Source organism: Cololabis saira, chromosome 23 (genome assembly GCF_033807715.1).
Source record: "Cololabis saira isolate AMF1-May2022 chromosome 23, fColSai1.1, whole genome shotgun sequence".
Taxonomy (NCBI): Eukaryota; Metazoa; Chordata; class Actinopteri; order Beloniformes; family Belonidae; genus Cololabis; species Cololabis saira.
The window spans coordinates 28051026-28074100 of NC_084609.1; the positions used below are offsets into that span (position 1 = coordinate 28051026).

Sequence of the window (23075 nt, forward strand, 5' to 3'; positions counted from 1 at the left end):
CATAAATTGTCTATATTTCATTACTTTATATACTGTCTTGGGGTTACATTTGCAAAAAATGCTAAAAACCAAATGCTCAAAAATTAAAAACCAAAATAGACCGAAAATGGAACAAATAAAAACAGAATGTGGGAAAAAATAAAACCGATTTCATCCGTCTCTGTTTCCTCCCTGGATCTGTTTGGTAATTCTGCACCAAGATGTTTCTGAAAGCAGTTCTATCAGCATTCTGGGAGCTGATTGGTCCTTACAGCATCATTAGCTGCAATACTTGCTGTTTAATCTCAGTATAATACTAGTAGTAATATGTTGCATAACTACACAGTCATAGAATTCATGCAACAGCTCAAAAAACTGTTTTAATAACACTAACCCAAATCAATATCGGAATCGAATCGGATCTAATCAAATCTTGATAATCGATTCTGAATCTTAAGAATCAGAATCGAATCGATTCTTGACATTTGAATCGATCCCCAGCCCTACTTGAAAGGTGATTTTACTTACTTACCTAACTTTCGTCTACAGATTAAAAGTAAACAGTATGATGTGCATGTCTGCCTTTAAGTGAATAAAATGTGAAACTGGCTCAGCGTTTCCTTGCAGCCATGTAGGAGTCTGAAGTCGGAGCAGGTGAGGGTTCTTCATCTCTCCAAGTTGGAATTTCAACCTCAGGCGGCGTTCCAACTAGGAATTAAGGCTTTTCTCCCACTACGGGAGTTTTAACCTGCCAGTGTTCATGTAATAATCGCTTGGGGGGTCTGGTTCTGGTATCTGGAAAGACTTGACTAGACAACTTGTGTTGTAATAGATGCTATATAAATAAAAATTAATTGCACTCAAAAAATCCAGCTATGAATACAAATGGCTGCACAATGGGAACATGAATACCAGACACCCACCAATGCTGTGGTATTTACCTCATATAAACACGGAGCAACATATTTTGTCTATGCCTGAGTTAATGTGAATAAAGTTAGATGCTCCTCTTATAATCAATACAATGAGTTCAGGGTTTCATTTCTATTCAATTTTTCAATATATATTCAATTCAATTTTATTGATATAACGTCTATTACAAGAGACCCAGAACATGACCATGACCATTTCCTAGGCACAGAAAGTCATGTTGGATTCTGAAGTCGGGGTATGCAAGGTTACTTTAACTTTCCAGATGACAATTACAACCTCAGGGGGTAAAAATGAACAGAAATGGAGTGCATCATGAATATAGGAGTATTTACTGCAAAATAGTGCCGTCTCGAGCTTGAACCATTCTGTCTGACTTCAAGGGTTCAATTGAAAATTAACAGAGACTCAGCATTTCAGACACCTGAATACAAATAGATCAAAAGTACATTGTTAATTTAAACTTTTGAAAGTCTTGAGCTGGGGGTATTTCTTTGCTGCATTTTATGATAATTATGATGATATGCGAATAAATACTAAGTTAACTGAGTCAGATAGCATCTACGTCTAATCCATACCTGTCAAGTCCCCTGTTTTAGGAGTATTTTACCCTCTTTTCCGCCATACTCCAGTATTAGTATTTTCCTGTAAATTTCCCGTTTTATTATATACTGTAATCATTTTTAAACTGCAAACTGAATTGCCACTAACCTCGCGAGAACTGCCCTCTGCTGTAGCCTGGGTGGCAGTTCTCGCGAGGTTAGTGGCGACAACGGGAGCAAACTCAGAAAAACAGATCAGGGATGGATGGATGTAACCATAGAGAAGACATTTCTGCCAAAAAAAGCGAAGACTTTGTTTAAATATCTCTAAAAATGGAAGACCAAATTTACTTTCCTAAAGAGGAGATACAGAAACATGCGTCTGTGTCATCAGACATTAATGCCAGAGAGCCACATGTGTGAACATGTAAATGTTTCACTTGAAGACAATCGAGAGCTGCGTCCAAAATCCCATATTTCCACCATAATGAGTAGCAATAACAGTATGTGAGATTTTTTAGTGCGTCCGAAACATTAGTACGTACACAATAGTATGCGCTATCCATACTCATTCCGGAGAAATGTATTAGTATGGATTGATGGACACTAGCTAAGCAGAAACTTCCCACAATGCAATGCAGTGGTGTTTGGTTGCTAAGTGATACGTATATGTCATAAGTGTAATATTAAGTATAACAATATTATTATATAACATTAATATTATAATATTGGTATATAATAATATTATATGATGTCATCTTGTTTGGCCAGAATAAACAGGAAAGAGCGTAGCGCTGCTGCTACTGCTGCTGTGACAGGAGTTGTTACCATGGTAACAACTCCCCCTCCCAACGGCAGGAAGTGCCGTGTGTCTCTGAGTAGTACGTCTGATTAATGCAGACTACTGATATTTACTCAAAAGTGTACCGAACTAAAGTATACTTTTTAAGTATATACTGTTTAGTATGGCATTTCGGACGCACCGAAGGTGTATATAAACTGAAAATATTTAAAATAAATAAGTGTGCCTTAATTCACTATTGTGTTTTCATTTAGGTTCTATTATAGGAATTACATACATAGGAATGTCCTCAGCATTTCAGTCAACAAAGATAGGAGCACATAATTGTAGTTTGTAAGTGCTGGACAGGTAGTTATATTGGATTTCTCGTAGATCTGTCTTATAATGTAAGATACTGGACCTTAGTTGGGCTGGTGGGACAGCGGTGGAACATTTTCCGTATTTTTAAATCCAAAACTTGACAGGTATGGTCTAATAAAAAACATTAACTAAAAACATTACTGTTTACTGAAGCGTACTCCTAAATTAAATACTTACCTGCTGTGCTCTACTGCCCTTATTTTTAACCACTGGTGCTTTTTATTATTTTACCTCTTTTCTTATCATTTTATTTCATGTATTTGTTATTTAAGCATACTCTTAAATTAAATACTTTGTGCAAACCGCGAATGAGATGTGTACCTGCTGTACTCTACTGCCCTTAGTTTTCAGCAACTTGTGCTTTTTATTATTTCACTTTCTTTTCTTATCATTTTATTTGTTATTTACTGTTTAATTATGTCTTACCGCTTTTAATGTAATTTAATGTAAAACACTTTGAATTACCTTGTGTTGAATTGTGCTACGTCTTCTCTCTGGTTACATCCATCCATCTCTGATCTGTTTTTCCGAGTTTGCTCCGGTTTGCTCCCGTTGTTGTCACTAACCTCGCGAGAACTGCTACACAGGCTGCAGCAGGTGGCAGTTCTCGCGAGGGTAGTGACAATTCAGTTTGCTGTTTAAAAATTATTATATTTTAAAACGGGAAATTTACGGGAAAATACTAATAGGTAGGAAGACAGCGGAAGACAGGTAAAATACGGTAGTTTCCCGCCCAAAACGGGAAACTTGACAGGTATGGACATAGATGCTATCTGACTCAATTTTTTTTCGCATATCATCATAATTATCATAAAATGCAGCAAAGAAATACCCCCAACTCAAGACTTTCAAAAGTTTAAATTAACAATGTATTTTTTATCTATTTGTATTCAGGTGTCTGAAATGCGGAGTCTCTGTTAATTTTCAATTGAACGCCGCTTGAGTTCAGACTTCCTAATCAGGAATGCCAATCCTTGTTATGATTTATTACTGATAAGGCGAGGTAGCGCTGGCAATGGTTCATGCTTGAGACGGCACTATTTATCAGTAAATACTCCTATATTCATGATGCACTCCATTTCTGTTCATTTTCACCCCCGAGGTTGTAATTGTAACCTGGAAAGTTAAAGTAACCTTGCATAGCCCGACTTCAGAATCCAACGTGACTTTCTGCGCCTCAGAAATGGTCATGGTCATGTTCTGGGTCTCTGGAAAGCGCCTAGAGATAACTTCTGTTGTAATAAACGTTATAAATAAACAGAGGTGTCAAATAACGAAGTACAAATACTTTGTTACCTTACTTAAAGGAGCTTGAGGCTCCTTTTAAGAAATGAGACTCTCTAACGCCACCCTTCACCACGACGGCCGTCGGGGGTACTGCAGCCAACAGTGAAGCCGGCACGGGAAAACGGGGAGAACGCGCATGCAGCATCATGTGACGTCACATCCGCAGGACAGCGCGGGAAATTCGGGACCGAATTGCAGCACATTTTGCAGCACACAGCCTGTTCAAGGAAAAGGAGAGATACACTAGAGGATCATTCTTTTGGGTTTGGAACGCTTCATCTGACATTATTACTAGAAAACTTAAAATGTATACAGATTTTTTTCATAAATCTAGCCACAATCCGGCCTCAAGCTCCTTTAAGTAGAAATTTTGGTTATCTATACTTCACTGGAGTAATTATTTTTAAGATGACTTTTTACTTTTACTCCTTACATTTTCACGCAAATTATCTGTACTTTTTACTCCTTACATTTTAAAAAACAGCCTTGTTACTCTATTTCATTTCGGCCTTTAAAAAAAAACTATCCAGTTAAATTGCTCCATCCGGATAGAGTGAATTTGGTTGTGGTTGTTTCAGATGTTCTTGTCCAGTTTTGTTCTTACATCCGTTCCCTCAGATTCCTGCAACTAAACTTGGATGTACATTCCAATAAAGGTTAGGATAAATGATAACATGCCTCTGAAGTTTGACTTTTTGCACCATTACAATATAGGCAACTATAGTCATCATATCTTCTGCTCTCTTAAACACACGTTAATGCTCAATAGTACACATATATGGTTCTTTAATATATTTGCATTATACTAAGATGCATTCATTTTCAATGGCTTTTATCCTTAATGACTTTTTTCCCCCTTACATTACTTTTACTTTTATACTTTAAGTAGTTTTGAAACCAGTACTTTTATACTTTTACTTGAGTAAAAAACTTGAGTTGATACTTCAACTTCTTCAGGAGTATTTTTAAACTCTTGTATCTATACTTCTACCTGAGTAATGAATGTGAATACTTTTGACATGAACTTGTCGGCACTACCTGTAACGGGGTCCGTGTGGGACTACATCTCCCATGATGCCCCGCGGCCCGCCCCGCATACCTCCAGTCTCCTCACGCCTCACGCTGCGGGGATCCGCACCAGTTCCCCAGCAGCCGCGGCGACGCGCCCCGCACTGAAGTTTGCTCTCAGGAATGGAAAAGTTTCAGAGCGACGTCGTCCTTTTACGTTTCAACAAAACCCGAAAGGATTGGAAATAACTATCGACCAGGTGGATAAAACCAGCGCTGGGGGATTTGTGTGTTTTTAAAGGGCTTTTTTCCCTCACTTTGGAGCGGAGAGGAGAGAGCTCAGCCCGGGAGGAGAGATGAGTGTGTGGCTGGCCGCCGTGCTGCTGCTGTTGGCGGGGCCGGAGCCGGGCTGGAGCTCCGGGGGCTGGAGCTCCGGGGCCGGGGCCGAGCCCAGGACCTGCCCCGCGCCCTGCCGCTGCTCCGGGGAGCTGCTGGACTGCAGCCGCCTCAGGAAGGGCCGGGTCCCGGACCAGATCCCCGGCTGGACGGTCCGACTGTGAGTCCTTTAATACATGTGATTGTGGCAGAGTTTATTCACACCTCAAGAGTTATACATTCTTACTTTTTACTTAGAATATTAAACTGAAGGACGGAAAAAAATCACACCATAGACTTTGATTTGATTTTTTGATTTGATTTGATTTGATTTTGTACATGTAAAAAAAAGACAATTCAAGAGAAAATAAGAAAACAAAACAAAGAATTTCATACTTTAACAATTGATATCTTAATTTACATGTGCAAAAAGGAGTAGGAAGAAGTGTAAACTTATTTAATCCTACCCCCATTATAAATACTCACACACTTACCTATACATACACACAATACTTTGTATTAACTTGATTGAAATATTTTACTATAAACCTTTTTTGGGGCATTTTTAGCCAAGTCAACACCTGATTGCAAACCTATTACATTAAAAAAGTTTTGATTTATTGTTGTTGTCTTTTAAAAGCACATGCCGTGGTTGTAGGTGCAGATGTTGCTGGTGTAAACAGCTGTATGAATGTAACTGTTTATATTATCGCTGTTCCATTGGGCCATCGGATATTTGAAGTTAAAACACTAGTTATTACTACATTACACCTTCAGTGATCGGTGCATGTGTTCAGTCTCCAGGTAGTTTAGTTTCTCTCTGTTATTTCCAGATTTTGAGGCCTCCAGTGTGCGTAAGGCATAAATCAGATGCAGGTTATGTGCAGCGTTGAACCGTTTCCTGGAGTCAAACCTGCACCAGAACAACTGCAAATGCTGCTCTCTTTACTTGTAATTGTTCTCAGCGGACTTTTATGGGCCCACTTTGAGCTGTAGTACTACTCTCCTCCTGCCCCGGCCCGACTCCACGCCTGGCTCGGAGGCCGGCCCTGCTGCTCAAATCACTTTTTCTCCTGCTGAAATGTGCTGCTCTGGAAAGTTGGAGGCTGCCAGAGAAAACAGACCCAGCCTGAGTCTCATAACCAAGGACTGGTCTTCCAAAGAAAATGAAGGGGGGAGAGAAAGAGAGAGACACAGAGAGAGAGAGGTTCCACCGAAGGGGGGAAAAATTCATTTCACTCTGGCATGCTAATTTACGAGTGACTCTCCAGCACATCTTAAACCCCTTAAACCGCCCGGGTCTTTGTTTTCCAGCACCCCATTATTTCTGCTGAATTAGCAGCGGCAGAGCCAGCAGCGGTGCTGATGGAGGAGGAGCGTGTGGGGTTTAGTTTGGAGGAAAGGGGGATGGAGGAGGGAGACGAGTGGAGCATGAAGACAGGGGTGTCTCAGTTTGTCCGGGGTTGGGGAAACGGGATCAAGACTAACATTCATTTATGAATTTGGACTTTAGTGGCGAATTTAAAACTCTCTGATAGTTTTTTTTACTCTTGCAAAGTGAAAACATCATAGGAAGTATATCATAAACGTAACTAAAGAAAAACTTTAGTGACTAAATTAAAGCAGATTTAGTCTTCATTAATGTAAAAGCTTGCAATTAGGGTGTTTTCCTACAAATATTTGGATAAAGGTGAAATACACCACTTACATGTTGATCCATTTAAAGAAAAAAAACAACTAGATATTTAAAAAACAAAGGGCTAAAGGATAAATGTGTGTAAAAACTTACATGTTTAAGTGTTTTTAGAAGTTTCTTAAGTAAATATCTGTAAGCTCGTGTCCCTACATTTAAAAGATACATAATCTGCCCTTTTTTCCACACATTTAAACCATTTCCTGAAGTGTGTGTGAGAAGTTTTGGTCAGAAATACCACAGAGGCGCTCCAGCGTCAGCGCTGGCCCCTCCCCGGGTTACGAGGGGGCCGGGCCAGCCGTGCGTCTTTTCTTTCCAAATCTGTGCTCCAGCTTTGTGCTACTCCAGAGGGTGGTAATGTTTTTGCTCTGATCTGGAGCTGTGATGTCACAGATGCCCTGCAAGTCTCAACTGCGATTAGGCTTGTGTTTCTTTGTTTCTTCAGGTTTTAACTGACTTTTTCACTTCAAACACTCAAACATATATTGCTAAACAGAAACAAGGTAGTCTCTAGTAGTCTCAAAAACTTCAATTATAAGTTTGAATCACCATGGTAACTTACATTTATGTTCTTACAATGAATATGGGCCAAAAATTGCGGCTTCATTTGCTTTTCTCCCTTTGTGGGGACGTTGCTGACAGCTCCTGCAGCCCGGAGACTCGTCCATTCATTGGCTTTTCAGCGTTTGATAATAGAAAGCTGTGGCGTTTTCACCCGGGCAGCCCGAGCAGCGCTCTGCGTGTTATCTCGCTCCACTCAGAGCCTGCTTTGTGAGGGAAATGGAAGTGTAGGGGCTACTCAGGGTTTATCTGAGGAGTATGATAGGACACCTTTCCCATATGGCTCGCAGGGCTGGAGTTACAACAACAACAACAACACTTAGCTGCAGGCCGGGAGAGAGAGGGGAGACGAGGGGGGGGCACGGCTTTAGAGAGGCAAGTAAAACTCTGCTTGAGTGGTTCGTGAAACTTTCCAGCAAAGAACAAAAACAGGCCCGAGAAATATCCAGCAGGGGTGTTTCAGATGTTTGAAAGGCGTCCCTCTCGCTTTTCCCGGCATTGTGAATACATTACCAGTTGTTAGGTTTTCCCCTCCTCCCCGGGCTCCTTGATGGATTCCAGATGAGGGAGGTAAGGAGGGAGGAGGAGGAGGAGGGGGAGGTGTAAAAAAAAAAGTGTCTGGCACCACAGCGTTGATCATGCGCAGCAGCGGCAATAACTCCCCGGCTTTATGGCGCATGAGGCTCTGCTCGCCAGACCTCGCGAGCTGCTTTTCAGGCTCGTTTTCCTGAAAAAAAAAGAAAGAAAAAGAAGGGAAAAAAACGGGCTGCGAGTGCAGCAGTCTCACCCCCAGTGAGCTGCAGCCAAGACTGCTTCAGACGAGTCCAAGACCAGACTCTGCTGAGCCTCAGCCAGGTCCAGATCCAAAGAAGGCTCAGACGAAACCAAAACAGGCAGCAGATCTGATTGAGCAACATTCAAGTCCTAAACGGATAATAAGCGGCCTTCGTGCGCATACTTCTGAAACACAAACGGCCGCGCCGAGCACAAATATGATGAAGTTTCCAAACAAAACGTGCAAAAAACCCACCAGCAGCTCCGGCTGGTGGATGTTTTTGAGGTTTCGTACACCAGCAATTATCAATGAGAAACAAGTTCTGATACAACTAGGCCTGGCGTGCAGGTTTGTTAGCATTTGAGCCGGAATAGAAATGTGACTGATTTGGGTCCAGACTCCTGAAGGATGTCTGAAGACGTCTCTCTTTCCCCCTCTCCGTCCGTCAGCCTGTCTGCTCTGGTCTGGGCAGAGGGCTGGGCAGGAGTCGTCTCCTCTGAGTTACAACAGTTCATTTGATGTGAAGCGTTTAGCTGGCCTTGGTGCCGCACCAACACACCACGGTTTGGGACTCGGGGACTGGACTCCACGCTGACCTTTGGTGACAGCATCCCAGCCGTAGACCTCACTTATTTTTCTTTCGTTTCTCTTTTTTTAGCAACCCTTATTTATTTAATATCGTACACTGTACTGGGACTTTCCCAAATACCGTTTTAGGGCTCCGGAGCTTCGGGAGAGATTTCGTTGGCAGCTTTGTCCTAGCACTTTAAATTAAGATCTATAACACTTATTGGTCATTTACACATTATCTGCTATAATAGATCACACATATATATATATATATATATATATATATATATATATATATATATATATATATATATATATATATATATATATATATATATGTGTATGTATATGTACACACACATACATTTATTTATTTATATACATACCGTACATATACAGTATATATGTGCATTTGTGTACATATATATGCATGTGTGTGTGTATATATATTCAATTCAATTCACACTTTATTAGAGACCCATCTCGAGAAGAGGAGAAGAGGTACGATACAACATACACAATATAAAAGACAACAACAACCACAATACAGAAGACTTAAAAATAACAGTGACACAAAAAGAAAACGGTGTCACTGTATGTGTGTGTGTGTATGTATGTGTGTATATATATATATATATATATATATATATATATATATATATATATATTAGGGGTGGGTTAAAAATATCGATATACCGATATTTCATCGATATACATGTGTAGGAACGATTATCGATACATAAATCAAAGTATCGATTAAAAAAAAAAAAATAATAATAATTTTTATTTATTTTTTTTTAATCCCGATTTTTTCCCCCCATTTTATCACCCAGTGCTCCATCCTAAGTTAGTCCTGGGCATTGCTCCCTCTAACAGCCCCAGGAGGCCCTGCACTGAGCTCAAGTCTCCTCCTTACTTGAGGAGTGAGCAGGCTGCTTCTTTTCACCAGTCAGGGTGGAGCTTCTCTGGCCGGACGTAGAGATGGAAGGATCACGTTATTCCGTTATTGTAACTAGAATATCGATATCCAATCGTATCGGAAATCGTATCGTCTTGGGACCTAGTGTATCGGAATCGTATCGTATCGGGAGGTCAGTGATGATACCCAGCTCTAATATATATTACATATTTATAAATGTTGTAGTTGAGCTGTTTCCTAAAGCGATAAAAAAATAAATATTCAGATACCAAAAATAATAACCAAATGTCTAAGAAAGTACAAATACTGGTATATCTGGGTGTTCATGTCCGGCCACATCGTACTACATCGTGTTCTCTGGTGTGATTCCTGTTACTTTGCTCTACTTTTGATGATCACGCTGTTTCAGCTCCATAAAACTGAACTTGACGTTATGTTTGTTGTTGTAATCACTGTGTAGACGCAGGTGGAAGACGGGAGCGTTTAAAAACTTCAGCGTATGGCATGTGCTTCTCCATTTTTGTTTACTCTCCCTTTTTTTCCTTTCACAGGGACCTGAGCCATAACAAACTGCAGTTTCTTGGCAAGACCCTGTTTTCCAAAGTACAGCATCTAAGAGAAATGTGAGTGTTCTCAGTCCGTGTTCAAGTAAATACAAGTTCCCCTGTTCATCTGTGTCCTGCAGACGATTAACTCTCCTTTCATCTGTCTCTTTCTCAACATAAAGAAAGCTCAATCACAACGAACTGGAGGATATTCCGGATTTGGGTCCCTGCGCCTCAAACATAACGACTCTCATTCTGTAAGTACTGCTTCTTTTCCACCGTGTCGCTTGTCCGGGTTCCCGCCTCGGCCCGCTCTGGTGGGCGATCCTTCGCCGCGACCGTCGCTACGTGCTTGGTAGCGGCCCCCGCCCTCCGTCTGGAGAGCAGCCCGTTCCTAACTGAGCCGGTTCCCAGACGGAGCAGTCGGGGACATGGCGGTCGGCCCCAGACGGGTCAAGTGTTCGGGGACTCATGTCATCAGCAGGGATGGAAATGTTTTGTTTGGTGGCGTTGGCTGCCATTGGTGTATTTTTAACCTCGAGGCAGTGACGGGACACTTGGAAGGAGAGAAAATCTGTCACACTAGTATAAACAAATTACTAATTTTGTGGCCGTTTTTCATTCGGCCTGTTATGGGACTTGGAAATAAAAAGTGGCAGATCAGGGTTTTTATTAGCAGCGGATCAAAAAAAGCATATATTCAGCCATGTGATCATTTGGAATATTTTCTCGTCTCCACAACAACGCTAGCAGATGAAGCATTTGCAGTATCGTTTGCCTTCTGTGGCACATCTTTGAAAACCACCCAACACACGGGGGGAAGAATGTGCCCGACTCTCAGCTCAGTGAGGAAGACTCTTTATCAAGCCCCGACACGATGGTGTGCGGCTGCCGCAGGGCGCACGGCCCTCAGCCAGTCAATCGACAATTTGTTTGAAGGTTTAACGCAGGCGTGTCATCTGCAGCTACAAGTCTGCTCTAAGCGCAGAAACGTGAGCAGCACAGTACCCACCCCCTTCCCCCTCAAAGCGTTTTATTATTTGTTCAAAATTCTCTGTCGTGTCTCACATGGTTGGCTTTAATGATTCTTTAATGCCCGTAGAGATGAGAGTTGTCCGGGCTCTCCGGGCTCTCCCAGCTGTCCTAGCTCTCTGGGCTATCCATGCTCTCCGGGCTATCCGGGCTGTCCGAGCTCTCCGGGCTGTCCGGGCTGTTCAAGCTCTCCGGGTTATCCGGGCTGTCCGAGCTCTCCGGGCTGTCCGGGCTGTCCGAGCTCTCCGGGCTGTCCGAGCTCTCCGGGCTGTCGGGGCTGTCGGGGCTGTCCGAGCTCTCCGGGCTGTCCGGGCTATCCGGGCTGTCAGGGCAGTGAGACTACAGAATTCTGGTTCCGATGTTCCAGTTTTTCATTGACTGAGACAGAAAGAGACAATTTACACTCAAAATTAAAACAAATAAAATCTGTCAAACCTTGTAGAGACTACATTAAGAATCCCTTAAAGCGAAGGTTTTTAATATGCTGACACAATTTCCTGTGGTCTTAATGAAATGTCTGTGACATGTTTTGATAAAAAATACCAGAAAGATCCAGTATAACATCTGGATTTACAACTGAGTCGTTACAGCTCTGTTCATAGCAGACACAGTTTCATTGTTTTATTTGAAATCTGACGCAATTACCTGAAATTTTAATCAAATGTCTGTCACATATATATATTTTGCTCTAAGTCGCACAGGAGTACAGTACGAAAGCATTCGTGCCTGTTTAGGGGTTGGAGTGATATTCTTATTTAATCTCCACCCCTTTTCTACGTGGGGTGTGTCCAATGTTGCCAGTTGTACGATAATTATCGCGTTTTTACGATAATGTCAATCTATGTAAGATGCATAGTTGAAAATGAACTATAATTTCACAATGCCTCTCAAAAAGCGAGTATTTTTCACAACAATTATTCACTATTAGTCTGATTTGGAGTCAACAGGTTAATTTGTTCGTAATTGATCTGATGTTTTGAGTTACCGTATTTTCACGACCATATGGCGCACCGTGTGAAAAGGCGCACCCTCAGTTTTGTGTGTCATTTTAGGTTTTAAAACACACATACGGCGCACCGACCCAAAAGGCGCCGTCTACAGAGACGGAGCTGCACACACGGGCGCTGCAGAACACACACACAAGAGTGCTTATTTAAAAATAGAGCGGAAGCAAAACTTAGTTTGATTGTATTTTATTTCACTTTACACATCAAGCAAATCCTTAAAAGTCTTCATCTTCTGTTTCCGCATTAAACAGCTCAGTGGATGGTCTCATTCACGTCGCAACTCACGGGGGCTTCACCCGCCCCCTTCTCTTTTTACCGTTCTCATGGTGGCCGGCCTCACATTACCGTAATTCGGGTAATAGACACGGCGCACCGTTTCATAAGGCGCCCAGCACATTTAAAAAAAAAAAAAAAAAAAATTATGTGCGCCTTATGGTCGCGAAAATACGGTAGTTTTTATTATCCTTCATTGTGGCCCTTCAACTCATCAGAATACTTGGTAAACTTGTTTCTCATCTCATGTCGTCGATGTAGCGTACAATACTTTTTGTGAAAGATGATAGTTTCAGACTGGCTGTACGATAATTTGGTTTTGGGTATCTGGAAACACTGGGCGTGTCTTTCCCAGCGTTAAAGCTTTGTGCTACCCCTTTAAACACGGACGGGCAGCATTTAGCTTTCATGCTCCAGAGACCTGGAACAATCCTCCAGAAACCTGCAGGAACGCTGAAACCCTCATTTTTTTCTTTCTTTCCCTCTTTACTTTTTAATGTTTTCACTATTAAAGCACCTTGAATCACCTTGTTGCTTGAATGTTTTATACAAATAAACTGGCCTTGCCTTTAAGAGGAGCCGTAAATGCAGCATGATGGGAAGTTGACGGGATATAACAACAGGAATGCTGGGTAATTCCACTTCAGTCTGGATCTGTAACCTGTAAAAGTGATTTTTCTTTTCTTTTTCATTGACTGACGTGCGTGTCAGGGTTGTGTTGTGTCAGGGTGTTGACTTGTTTGTGTCTTCAGACACCAGAATATATGTTAGAAAGCACAAAGGGTGGGTGTTAGCCAATCCTTCCGTTGAAATCCCTCATACAGCTTTATGTTACGCATTTTGGGGGTACAGCAACTACAGATGGAGATCCAGAAATTGTACTCTGATCCGAGTCCCTTAAGTACCTGCTACGTTGAAACATCTCACTGATTGGTGTATTTTTTTTTTATGTTTTCGACACCAAACAACGAGACAGGGTTGTTTTTGGTTAGGAAGTCGCCTCAAACACCCAAGCATAAGCTAAGTATAGAAACACAAGTTGGGATATTTCCCACCTTAAATGGTCAAATGAATCTAAAGGACTAAAAATTGAATAAAAGGGTGAAGATTCACACTTGGTCTCACATGTTTCCTTCGCTGGATTCCACCTTCCTTCCTTTCCTTTTCTCTTTTTTTTTTTTTTTTTTTTTTTTTCATTTTTCCCTCCAGTGAAACATTTTTCCAGAAACCCCCCCTTCCCAACCCCACCTTCAGTTTCACGGAGCTGGGAGGGCTGCAAAGACGAAGGAGAAAAAAAAAAGCCTCGGGGTATCAAATAGCACTTATTCAAACAGCCAGTCAGACATAGCGGCAGCTCTCGCCGACTCTCTTGACCTCGCAGCTCGGAGTAAAAACAAACGGCAAAACCCTGCAGCTGGTAGTAATCGAGTTGTGATCATCTTAATTAATTGAACAATTTCCTAGGAATTCACGGAGGGGGCCAGACCCCCACCGCCACCAAATCCCTCTGCATGTGTTCGGGGAGGGTTCAACAAATGACCAGAGAGATCCCAGGTCGGATAAGATGCTCTCGGAATATCGGCAGAGACCTGGGACCCGGCTGAGGATGGAAATCACAAACCAAAACAGGAGCGATTATAATAATCCGCCGTGACATTTGCATAATAAATATGCGTGCGATAAGGAGCCGGCGAGGGCTGCTGCTGCTAATAAAAAGGTTTGCTTGCTTTTGAGGAATCGGGTTAAAGTTTAGTCTGTTGAGAAATCCCCGGGGTCGACGGCTGGAGTCACAATAGCTTTGATCGATTACCGCTGCAGCTCGGGGTTCGAGCCAGTTCCAGCCGGCGTGTTTAGATGATGAGCCACTTGAGTGAGATATGCGCGGGGGTTTTAATACGGCGTCTCGGCAGCGAGCGCAGCGCTGGTTTTCATTACAGGCGCCACGGCGGGGGGAAAGAATCGTCAGATTGCATCTAAGAACTCTGTTCTTTTTCTGATAGGAAAAACCACACTGACACACACACACTCGGCAGAGAAACAGTGGATCCATAAGTCCAGATTTCAGCCGTGACGATACCTCAGGCCTCCCATAAAGGGCGGGAGAGCGCCGCGACCACCCTCGCGCCGTAATTACGACAAATTGGATGAACAAATTTCAAGTTGACGCAATTAAAGCGGGACAATACTGGGTGTGTTGTGTGGGCTTGTTGAGTGGCGGCGCAGATGTTCAGGTGCTCGTCTGGGCTTGGACTCGCCCAGCGTTGAAGTTTATAGTTGTTTTATCACTTGACTGAGGGAGGAAAAGGGAGTTATTGGAGCGTATTTGGAGGCATCTCCACCGTTTCCCCACCGAGCCCCTTCCACATGTCCGTGGCCCTACGTTTCCCCCTGAGGAAAACTGGAAGGACTGGTTCTGTCCCGCCGGGCGGCCCACCCTCCCTCGGCGGGCCGGTCGGGGGAACATGTAAACTGAGATCCAGGTGGTGTGCAGCACCTTTGTTTGGGAGCGGAGGGCCGTGGTGCGCGGAGAGCCCTCTGCAAATCTCCCAACAAAAGGCCTCCTTGTGCCGGTTTCATCGTAGAGATTGAGCTGATGTGCTCCACGACGGCCCGCGGCGCTTAATTCACATTTGCTTTTTTTTTAGCGTTATAAGGTTACAATCTCAGCAAATGTTTCAGGAAAGGAGAAACAAAGCATTTGGTCTTTAATAAATGTTCAAATTGGGGCAGTATAAAAACCAACATCACTGTTTCTTGGTTTTCTGTATGGTTTTCGTCAGCTTCTCGCATCATTGCGGAGGAGTTTTGGCTCGCCCTTCTTGACAAAATTGCTTCAACACATTGAGGTTTGTGGGCGTGAATCTGTCCCCCGTTCCAGTCAGGTTGAGGTCTGAATCCCGGTCTGGTTCGCTTGACATCGTCATCCCGCCGCACAGCCCCGTTATCGTTGGGGCGTTTGATATTAGGCAGACGGCCTCACACTTGAATAAAAATGTTTTGATATCCGGGGGAGTTCGTGGTTAAGTCAATAACTGCAAGATGCCCCAATCATCGCCCCTCCACCACCATGCTGGACAGATGTTTTGTGGTTTCTTCATGTAGACTAGAGCTTCACACGTTCTTTTAAACTCCTTTTATCTAACAGTCCTGTCATGGACCTTCACATTCAGACATAGCTCTTGGTTTCTTGGAGTTTCTCGGCCCTCGGATGATTTTTTTTTTTTTTTTTTTTAAAGATTTTTTTCGGCACAGACGCCTTTATTTGAAAGTTCAATGACAGGAAACAACGGGAAGGAGAGGGGGACTGACATGCAGCAAATGGTCCCCGGCCGGGATTCGAAACGGGGTCCACTGCGTATGTGGCATGCGCTCTAACCACTCGACCACCTGCGCGCCGGCCCTCGGATGATTGACTGAAACTGAACCGTCTCTAGCGTTTTCCACTTTTGAGTGAGCTTTCCCGCTGCAGACTGATGAACTCCAGAGTGTTTGGGAGTTCTCCGTGTAACCGTTCCCAGTTGTTTCTCTAAGTTCAGTGCTGATGTCTTTCCTCTGCAACATTGTGTTTAGCCCACCTGAAACCTTCAGACCCGCAAAACCACAGAAACCTCTGCATTTATCAACTAGTTAGGTGTATGTTGTGAGCTGCTACCGCCTCCACCCCCCACACCGGCGATACAGTCTTCCCTTTACCCATAAAGCCCGGCGACGGGCACCGCTGCCCTGCAGAACCTCCCGTCCTCCTCTCAGGTGGAGGATTGTGGCACCGTGTGGAACGATGAATCCCGTTTCCATGGAAACGACTGTGCAAACAGAGAAGGTGTTTGGAAAATGAGTCAGCGGTGGTACGCGGTTCCTTGACTAGTTGAGAGGTTCTGGAGCGCCACGGTCCCGTCTCTCCCTCTCTAAGTACATAAAAAATACATAAATAAATAAAATAAAAACAAGAAACCTGTGACCGGTTCACATATTGACTGCGTTTACACTCAATGCACTCAATAACCCTTTTAAAACCCAAATATTGGCAATAACCCGAATTTGCACGGCCATGTAAACACCAATAACCCCTTTCAATAACCCGAATTTGCTCATATTCTGGTTTTTAAAAACCTGGGTTACTCCGAATATTGGGTCATGTAAACGCCTAACGGAATATCCCCATCAAACGGAACATGAATTTGTTTTCTGCGCATGCTCTGTTCACAAGGAATCCTAGTCTTTTGAGTCCAGGAAGTTCTTATGAACGGCGAAACGCAAGACCACGCCACACTTTTGGAGTGAGGAGGAGACTAATCACTTCATAAATGTAATGAAGGATATGAACATTTCTGCATTTGTAGACGGTAGAAAGTACAGGATAGCGAGATTTACAAGTTGCGCGAAGCAGCATTTGTTTTGAATTTGGATACCGGAAGAAGAAGCGGAAATGACGATAATTGCGTCATCACGTTCTCCGTGCGTCGCTGGTTTGATCCAGATATCCCAAATGATTAATTACCATGTAAACGCAATATTCCAAATTATTCAGTAACCAGAATATTAGCAATAACCCGAATTTTGACTGCATGTAAACGTAGTCAATGATGACTGATCTCTCGGTGACACCTGGCAGCCTGGGTTCTGCAGGAGAGCTAAACATCCCAACATCCCCGGGCAGCAAGGTGCATCAGGAGGAGCCATTGTAACCGTGGCGATGAATGCTGAAAACGGGGCCTGTAGTCTGGCGCTGGAGGCCCGTCCCCCCCCCTCCCGTCCACTCTCCCCGCCGCCGAGTCCCGTGCACAAAGAGGGCACTGTACAGGGTCTGTTTATAACTAAGCAGTCCCTGCTCTGCAATTTAGGAGGCGTGCAGCTCAGGAAATTGCTGGCCTCTGCCGAGGCATGCTTTCACTGAAGGAATGGCATTCATCAGCCAAGTAATTGGTGGGTTACTTTTTTAAATACCTTGTTGGTAATTACCTTATAAACAGAGCAACACATCGCTAAGCCCAAAGGTTGTTTGCTGCGACGAACGGCGACATTAATCATATTCAGCAATTTGTTTGGCTGTTATGGACTGTGAGTGCAGCGTCAGCGCAGACGAAGAGAGTCAGACAGGGAAACCTCGTATTGGGTGGTAAGTTTAGCTTTACGAGCGTTTGAGTCATTTTTTTTTTGTTTTTTTTTGTTTTTTTTTATCCCGCAGCTTAATTTAAGGCCGTTTGTGTGTCTGGGAGCTTGAAACCGTTGTGCAACGCGACTCGAGTACCCGGTATTTTTGTAATTTATCGGAGCGATGGTGTCTGTGTTTACAGAGCGCACAACCGGATCAGCCGGATCTCCGAGGAGCGGCTGCGGCCCTTCGTCGCCCTGGAGACGCTGGACCTCAGCAACAACAGCGTCGTGGACATCAAGGCCGACTCCTTCCCCGCGCTTCCTCTCAAGAACATGTGAGTTTCTTTCCTGATCGGTGGGGCGGGGGCGGCGGAGGATAATGATATTCAGAAACCTTATGGCACAATCTCCGTTCAGGTTCCTCAACAGCAACCGCATCTCGTCGCTGGAGACCGGCTGCTTCGGCAACCTGTCGGCCACGCTGGAGATTCTTCAGCTCAACCGCAACCGCCTGTCCGCCATCCCGGCCAAGATCTTCCAGCTGCCCAGCCTGCAGCACCTGTGAGCACAACACTTCTGTTTCCTGCATGACATGACAGAAAAACATTGATCTTTCCTCATCCATCAGTATTGATACCGTCATACTTAAAGGGGACATATTATGGAACCAGATCGTTGAGTGTGTTCCTCGCTGGACGCGCTAATGAGTCATGATGGAAATGTGCAGGTTTTTCTCTTAATAATTAAGAGGGAAAAAAAATGTATTATAATTTTTAGTTTAGTTTATTTATTTAGCAATATAAGACAAATATGAACAAAAAATTACAAACAATGAAATAACATGCAAGGAAAGGAAGAAGCCTGGTGGCTTATATAGAATCATTTCCATATATGAATAATAATCAACTGATTTGCTAAAAAACAGTCATTTTATTTCAGTATTAGTTTGGTACAAAATATGTCTCATTTGTAAAACATCACACATTTATTTAAAGGGGACCTATTATGGCATCTAATACCTATTTTAAACAGGCCTTGAATGTCTTAAAAACAACCTTTTGATTGTTTTTGCTAAATAAATTAGAAATTCAGCCTCTGAGCCGTGTCTTTATCATCATCTTTATCATTATCATTTATTTATAAAACAGTAACTTTACCACTTAAAATAATTAAATATTGAGACGTAAAAGACAAGAGTGTGTTTTAATCAGCTGGGTTCTGTCGCTGCACTCGAACGCTGACCCTGCGTGTCCTGCGTGTGCTTCAGGGAGCTGAGCAGGAACCGTGTCCGCCGGATCGAGGGCCTCACGTTCTACGGCCTCCACGACCTCCAGTCCCTGACGATGCAGAGGAACCGGCTCAGCCGCCTGATGGACGGAGCCTTCTGGGGCCTCAGCAGCATGAAAGTCCTGTAAGAGCCATCCTGCGGGATTTTTACACTTCTGATTGCGTTTAACCACTTTGTCAGAGACGCTCCGGTCTCATCTGTTCCAGAGTTCTTGTGGTTTGTTCAGATACATTTCTGCAAACCTCGGTTGTGTTTCCACAAATCCTTTTAGGCCCTGTTTACACGTAGCAAAAACAGTGGTGTTTTCATGCGTTTTGGCCGTTCGTTTACACGAAAATGCTTGTAAACAGAGGGAAACGGACATTTAGGCTTCAGAAACGTCACATTATGGGACAGAAACGTCACCAGCGTCATGTGTGCGACCTGTGTTTACAATTTGTTTGGCTACTGTAGTTACTTGTGTCATTTGTTGATGTTTTTTTCCAGGATTCTGATTGGCTAGCATGACTTTATGCTTCTCGTTACACTGCCCCCTGTAGGTTTGGCTGCTCATAGCACCTTAACAGCGTATTTATGCGGGTTTGTGTAAATGATGGTCTTTTTCAAAACAAAGAGGGGGAAATATCCGTTTTTGTAAATACCCGGTTATGTGTAAACGTTGCCTTAGACCGAAGAGGCTCCTGGAGAACCTTCCAGACAAACTCCCTCAGTCTTTCTGCATCGGTGCCGTCACAAACATTTCACCTGCTCGGTGCAGGGCTCTCCGGTTTATTTGTACCACTCTCGAGCGTTGCATGGTCAGACCTTTTTTGGTGAACCTGCTGGGACGTTCCTGTCTGGGGAGATGTTGTAGTCGTCTTGAATGCTTATCACTTTTCAGAGGTGCATGCAGCAACAATTGCTTCTCTAAGGCCGATGCTTATGTCTTTTTGTGTTGGCATTGTGTTAACATACATCTAACTGCTCCAGACCAGCCCCAACATCTGCCTTTTCAGAGGTTGATTAGAGCATCAGGAATTTAATTAATTTTTTCTAAATAGATAATGGTCTGGTGAAAAATGTATGTTTCTGTCCGTCTGAGGTTTTATTTGATGTACCCCTCATCCCTCGCTAAAACGCGGTTCACCTTTCACGTCTCATTGCTTCAAGGATTTGCATTGTGTTCTGCATTCTGATTGGATAAACAGTCCCCCCGCTTTTTCACTTCCTGTGTGTCAATAACGTTATGGTTTAATATGTACTGTACATGTACATGTACTTAAAACATCTTGCCAAATTAAAGTTTGCAAATTTTCTCCAAACCCCATAATGTCGACAAAACGTTCTGCACTGATTCTCCCGTTCAAATCCAAAATCCAATTACTCGGGTTGCGGTGGGGCGGTGCTGATCTCCACAATTTGAAGCCTTAGAATAACTGTAAAAGAAATAAAGGTTAGTACATCACGGATTTCACCTATCATGGGTTCTTTTTGGAACGTAACCCCCGCGAACAACGAGGGATTACTGTATATTGTTCTTTTACGCTCAAAAAGCAGCATCGGATTAAACGAGGAGTCCAACCTTTTGCACATTAGTACTGGCTGCTGTTCTCGTGGCACCGGGCTCATGGCAGTGATGTTGCACACAGCCTGGATGTTGATAAGTGTGATACGTGTAGTAACGTGCTGATGTGTCTGTGGCTCCGACAGGCAGCTGGACTACAACAACCTGACGGAGGTGACGAAGGGCTGGCTGTACGGCCTGAAGGCGCTGGAGCAGCTCCACCTCGGACACAACGCCATCAGCAGGATCCGACCTGCCGCCTGGGAGTCCTGCCAGAAGCTGGGCGAGCTGTGAGTCCCCCGCCCGCGCCCCCCCTTCCTCGAACCCCACACCCCCCTCTACCACCTTCACCTCCTGCTCCTCACTTTCCATTCACACTCTGAGCTCCCAACACTCCTCCGTGTTGCCCTCTCCTCCCCTCCGGCACGGCTGGCTGCCCGTCCTCACGCTGCAGCTCCTCCCCTCCAGTCCCCGCCTCATCTCTCTCACACACACAAACACACACACACACACACAGGAATGGGAGATATTTTACCGTTCACGATATACCGTCAAAAAAATTCCCCACGGTAAGAATTTGTCATCTCGCGTTAAAAACGATAAATTCCCGTTGATGACGTTTTTGTGTAAAGTTTATGGTTCTGCGTTAAATCCACGCACAACGTACGTGTGTGTGAAGGAAGGAAGGAAGGAAGGAAGGAAGGAAGGAAGGAAGGAAGGAAGGAAGGAAGGAAGGAAGGAAGGAAGGAAGGAAGGAAGGAAGGAAGGAAGGAAGGAAGGAAGGAAGGAAGGAAGGAAGGAAGGAGGGAGGGAGGGAGGGAGGGAGGGAGGGAGGGAGGGAGGGAGGGAGGAAGGAAGGAAGGAAGGAAGGAAGGAAGGAAGGAAGGAAGGAAGGAAATGAGCCAGAAACAAAGAAAGAAAGAAATTAGCCTGAAAGAAAGAAATGAGCAAGAAAGAAAGAAATGAACCTGAAAGAAAGAAAGAAAGAAAGAAAGAAAGAAAGAAAGAAAGAAATGAGCAAGAAAGAAAGAAATGAACCTGAAAGAAAGAAAGAAAGAAAGAAAGAAAGAAAGAAAGAAAGAAAGAAAGAAATGAGCAAGAAAGAAAGAAATGAACCTGAAAGAAAGAAAGAAAGAAAGAAAGAAAGAAAGAAAGAAAGAAAGAAAGAAAGAAAGAAAGAAAGAAAGAAAGAAAGAAAGAAAGAAAGAAATGAGCAAGAAAGAAAGAAAGAAATGAGCAAGAAAGAAAGAAAGAAATGAGCAAGAAAGAAAGAAAGAAAGAAAGAAAGAAAGAAAGAAAGAAAGAAAGAAATGAACCTGAAAGAAAGAAAGAAAGAAAGAAAGAAAGAAAGAAAGAAAGAAAGAAATGAACCTGAAAGAAAGAAAGAAATGAGCAAGAAAGAAAGAAAGAAAGAAATGAACCTGAAAGAAAGAAAGAAAGAAAGAAAGAAAGAAAGAAAGAAAGAAAGAAAGAAAGAAAGAAAGAAAGAAAGAAAGGAAGAAATGAACCTGAAAGAAAGAAATGAGAAAGAAAGAAAGAAAGAAAGAAAGAAAGAAAGAAAGAAAGAAAGAAATGAGAAAGAAAGAAAGAAAGAAAGAAAGAAAGAAAGAAAGAAAGAAAGAAAGAAAGAAAGAAATGAGAAAGAAAGAAAGAAAGAAAGAAAGAAAGAAAGAAATGAGAAAGAAAGAAAGAAAGAAAGAAATGAACCTGAAAGAAAGAAAGAAAGAAAGAGAGAAAGAAAGAAAGAAAGAAAGAAAGAAAGAAAGAAAGAAAAAGGATAAATTCCTGTTGATACGTGTTTGTGTAACAAACATGGCAGAGTCATTACAGTTTTGCAGTACAGGTGTAACTAATTTAATTGGTTTTTATTAATTCAATGTAATTGGTGTAGTTTAGTAGTATTTAGTATCTTTTAAAGCAGTGATTTGGCTCCAAAGACTGTATGTGGTCATAGATTTAAAGTTACAAAGGTGGAGTTGAATTGGTATTTTTTTTATCGTTATCGGGATAAATACCAGAACACACACACACACACACACACACACACACACACACACACACACACACACACACACACACACAGGGCACCGCCTCTTACCCAGTGCCAGTCGGTGCCACCGTTGAAGGACTGCCAGTACCCCCCCCCCCCCTTCTCCTCTCCTGCTCTGATGTCACCCGAGCCCAAACCATCGCCCTCCGGAAGTCCCCGTCGTTTTCTTTCTTTCCATTTATTTATTCTTCAGATTGCGTTATTAGCTGCACTTCACTTGCTTTGAAATACCCCCAGACTTGAGTGGTTTTCTGGGCCCATCGGGCCTCGTTCCTGGAAGCAGATTGGGTTTCCTTTGTTGTGGCGGTTGTTTACAGCTGCGGCCGCCGCGCTGCTTGCCAGGCCCCGAGAGCGTTTCACAGATCATTTTTTTCTTTTTCTTTTTGACTCCCACACCTCCCCCCCACCCCCACACCCACACCCCAGCCTTATCACATGAACC

General features: G+C 43.2%; 1 protein-coding gene across 1 annotated transcript in view; it reads left to right on the top strand.

Annotated features, from left to right (window-relative positions):
• Positions 1-5051: 5051 nt before the first annotated feature.
• Positions 5052-23075, top strand: part of lrig3 (leucine-rich repeats and immunoglobulin-like domains 3) — a 37226-nt gene continuing 19202 nt past the window's right edge. Inside the window, exons 1-7 of the mRNA XM_061714585.1 lie at positions 5052-5464; positions 10353-10424; positions 10529-10603; positions 17953-18087; positions 18170-18313; positions 19020-19163; positions 20730-20873. Coding sequence (XP_061570569.1) covers positions 5265-5464; positions 10353-10424; positions 10529-10603; positions 17953-18087; positions 18170-18313; positions 19020-19163; positions 20730-20873 — 914 coding nt within the window. The 5' untranslated portion in view covers positions 5052-5264. The remainder of the gene's footprint in view (positions 5465-10352; positions 10425-10528; positions 10604-17952; positions 18088-18169; positions 18314-19019; positions 19164-20729; positions 20874-23075) is intronic.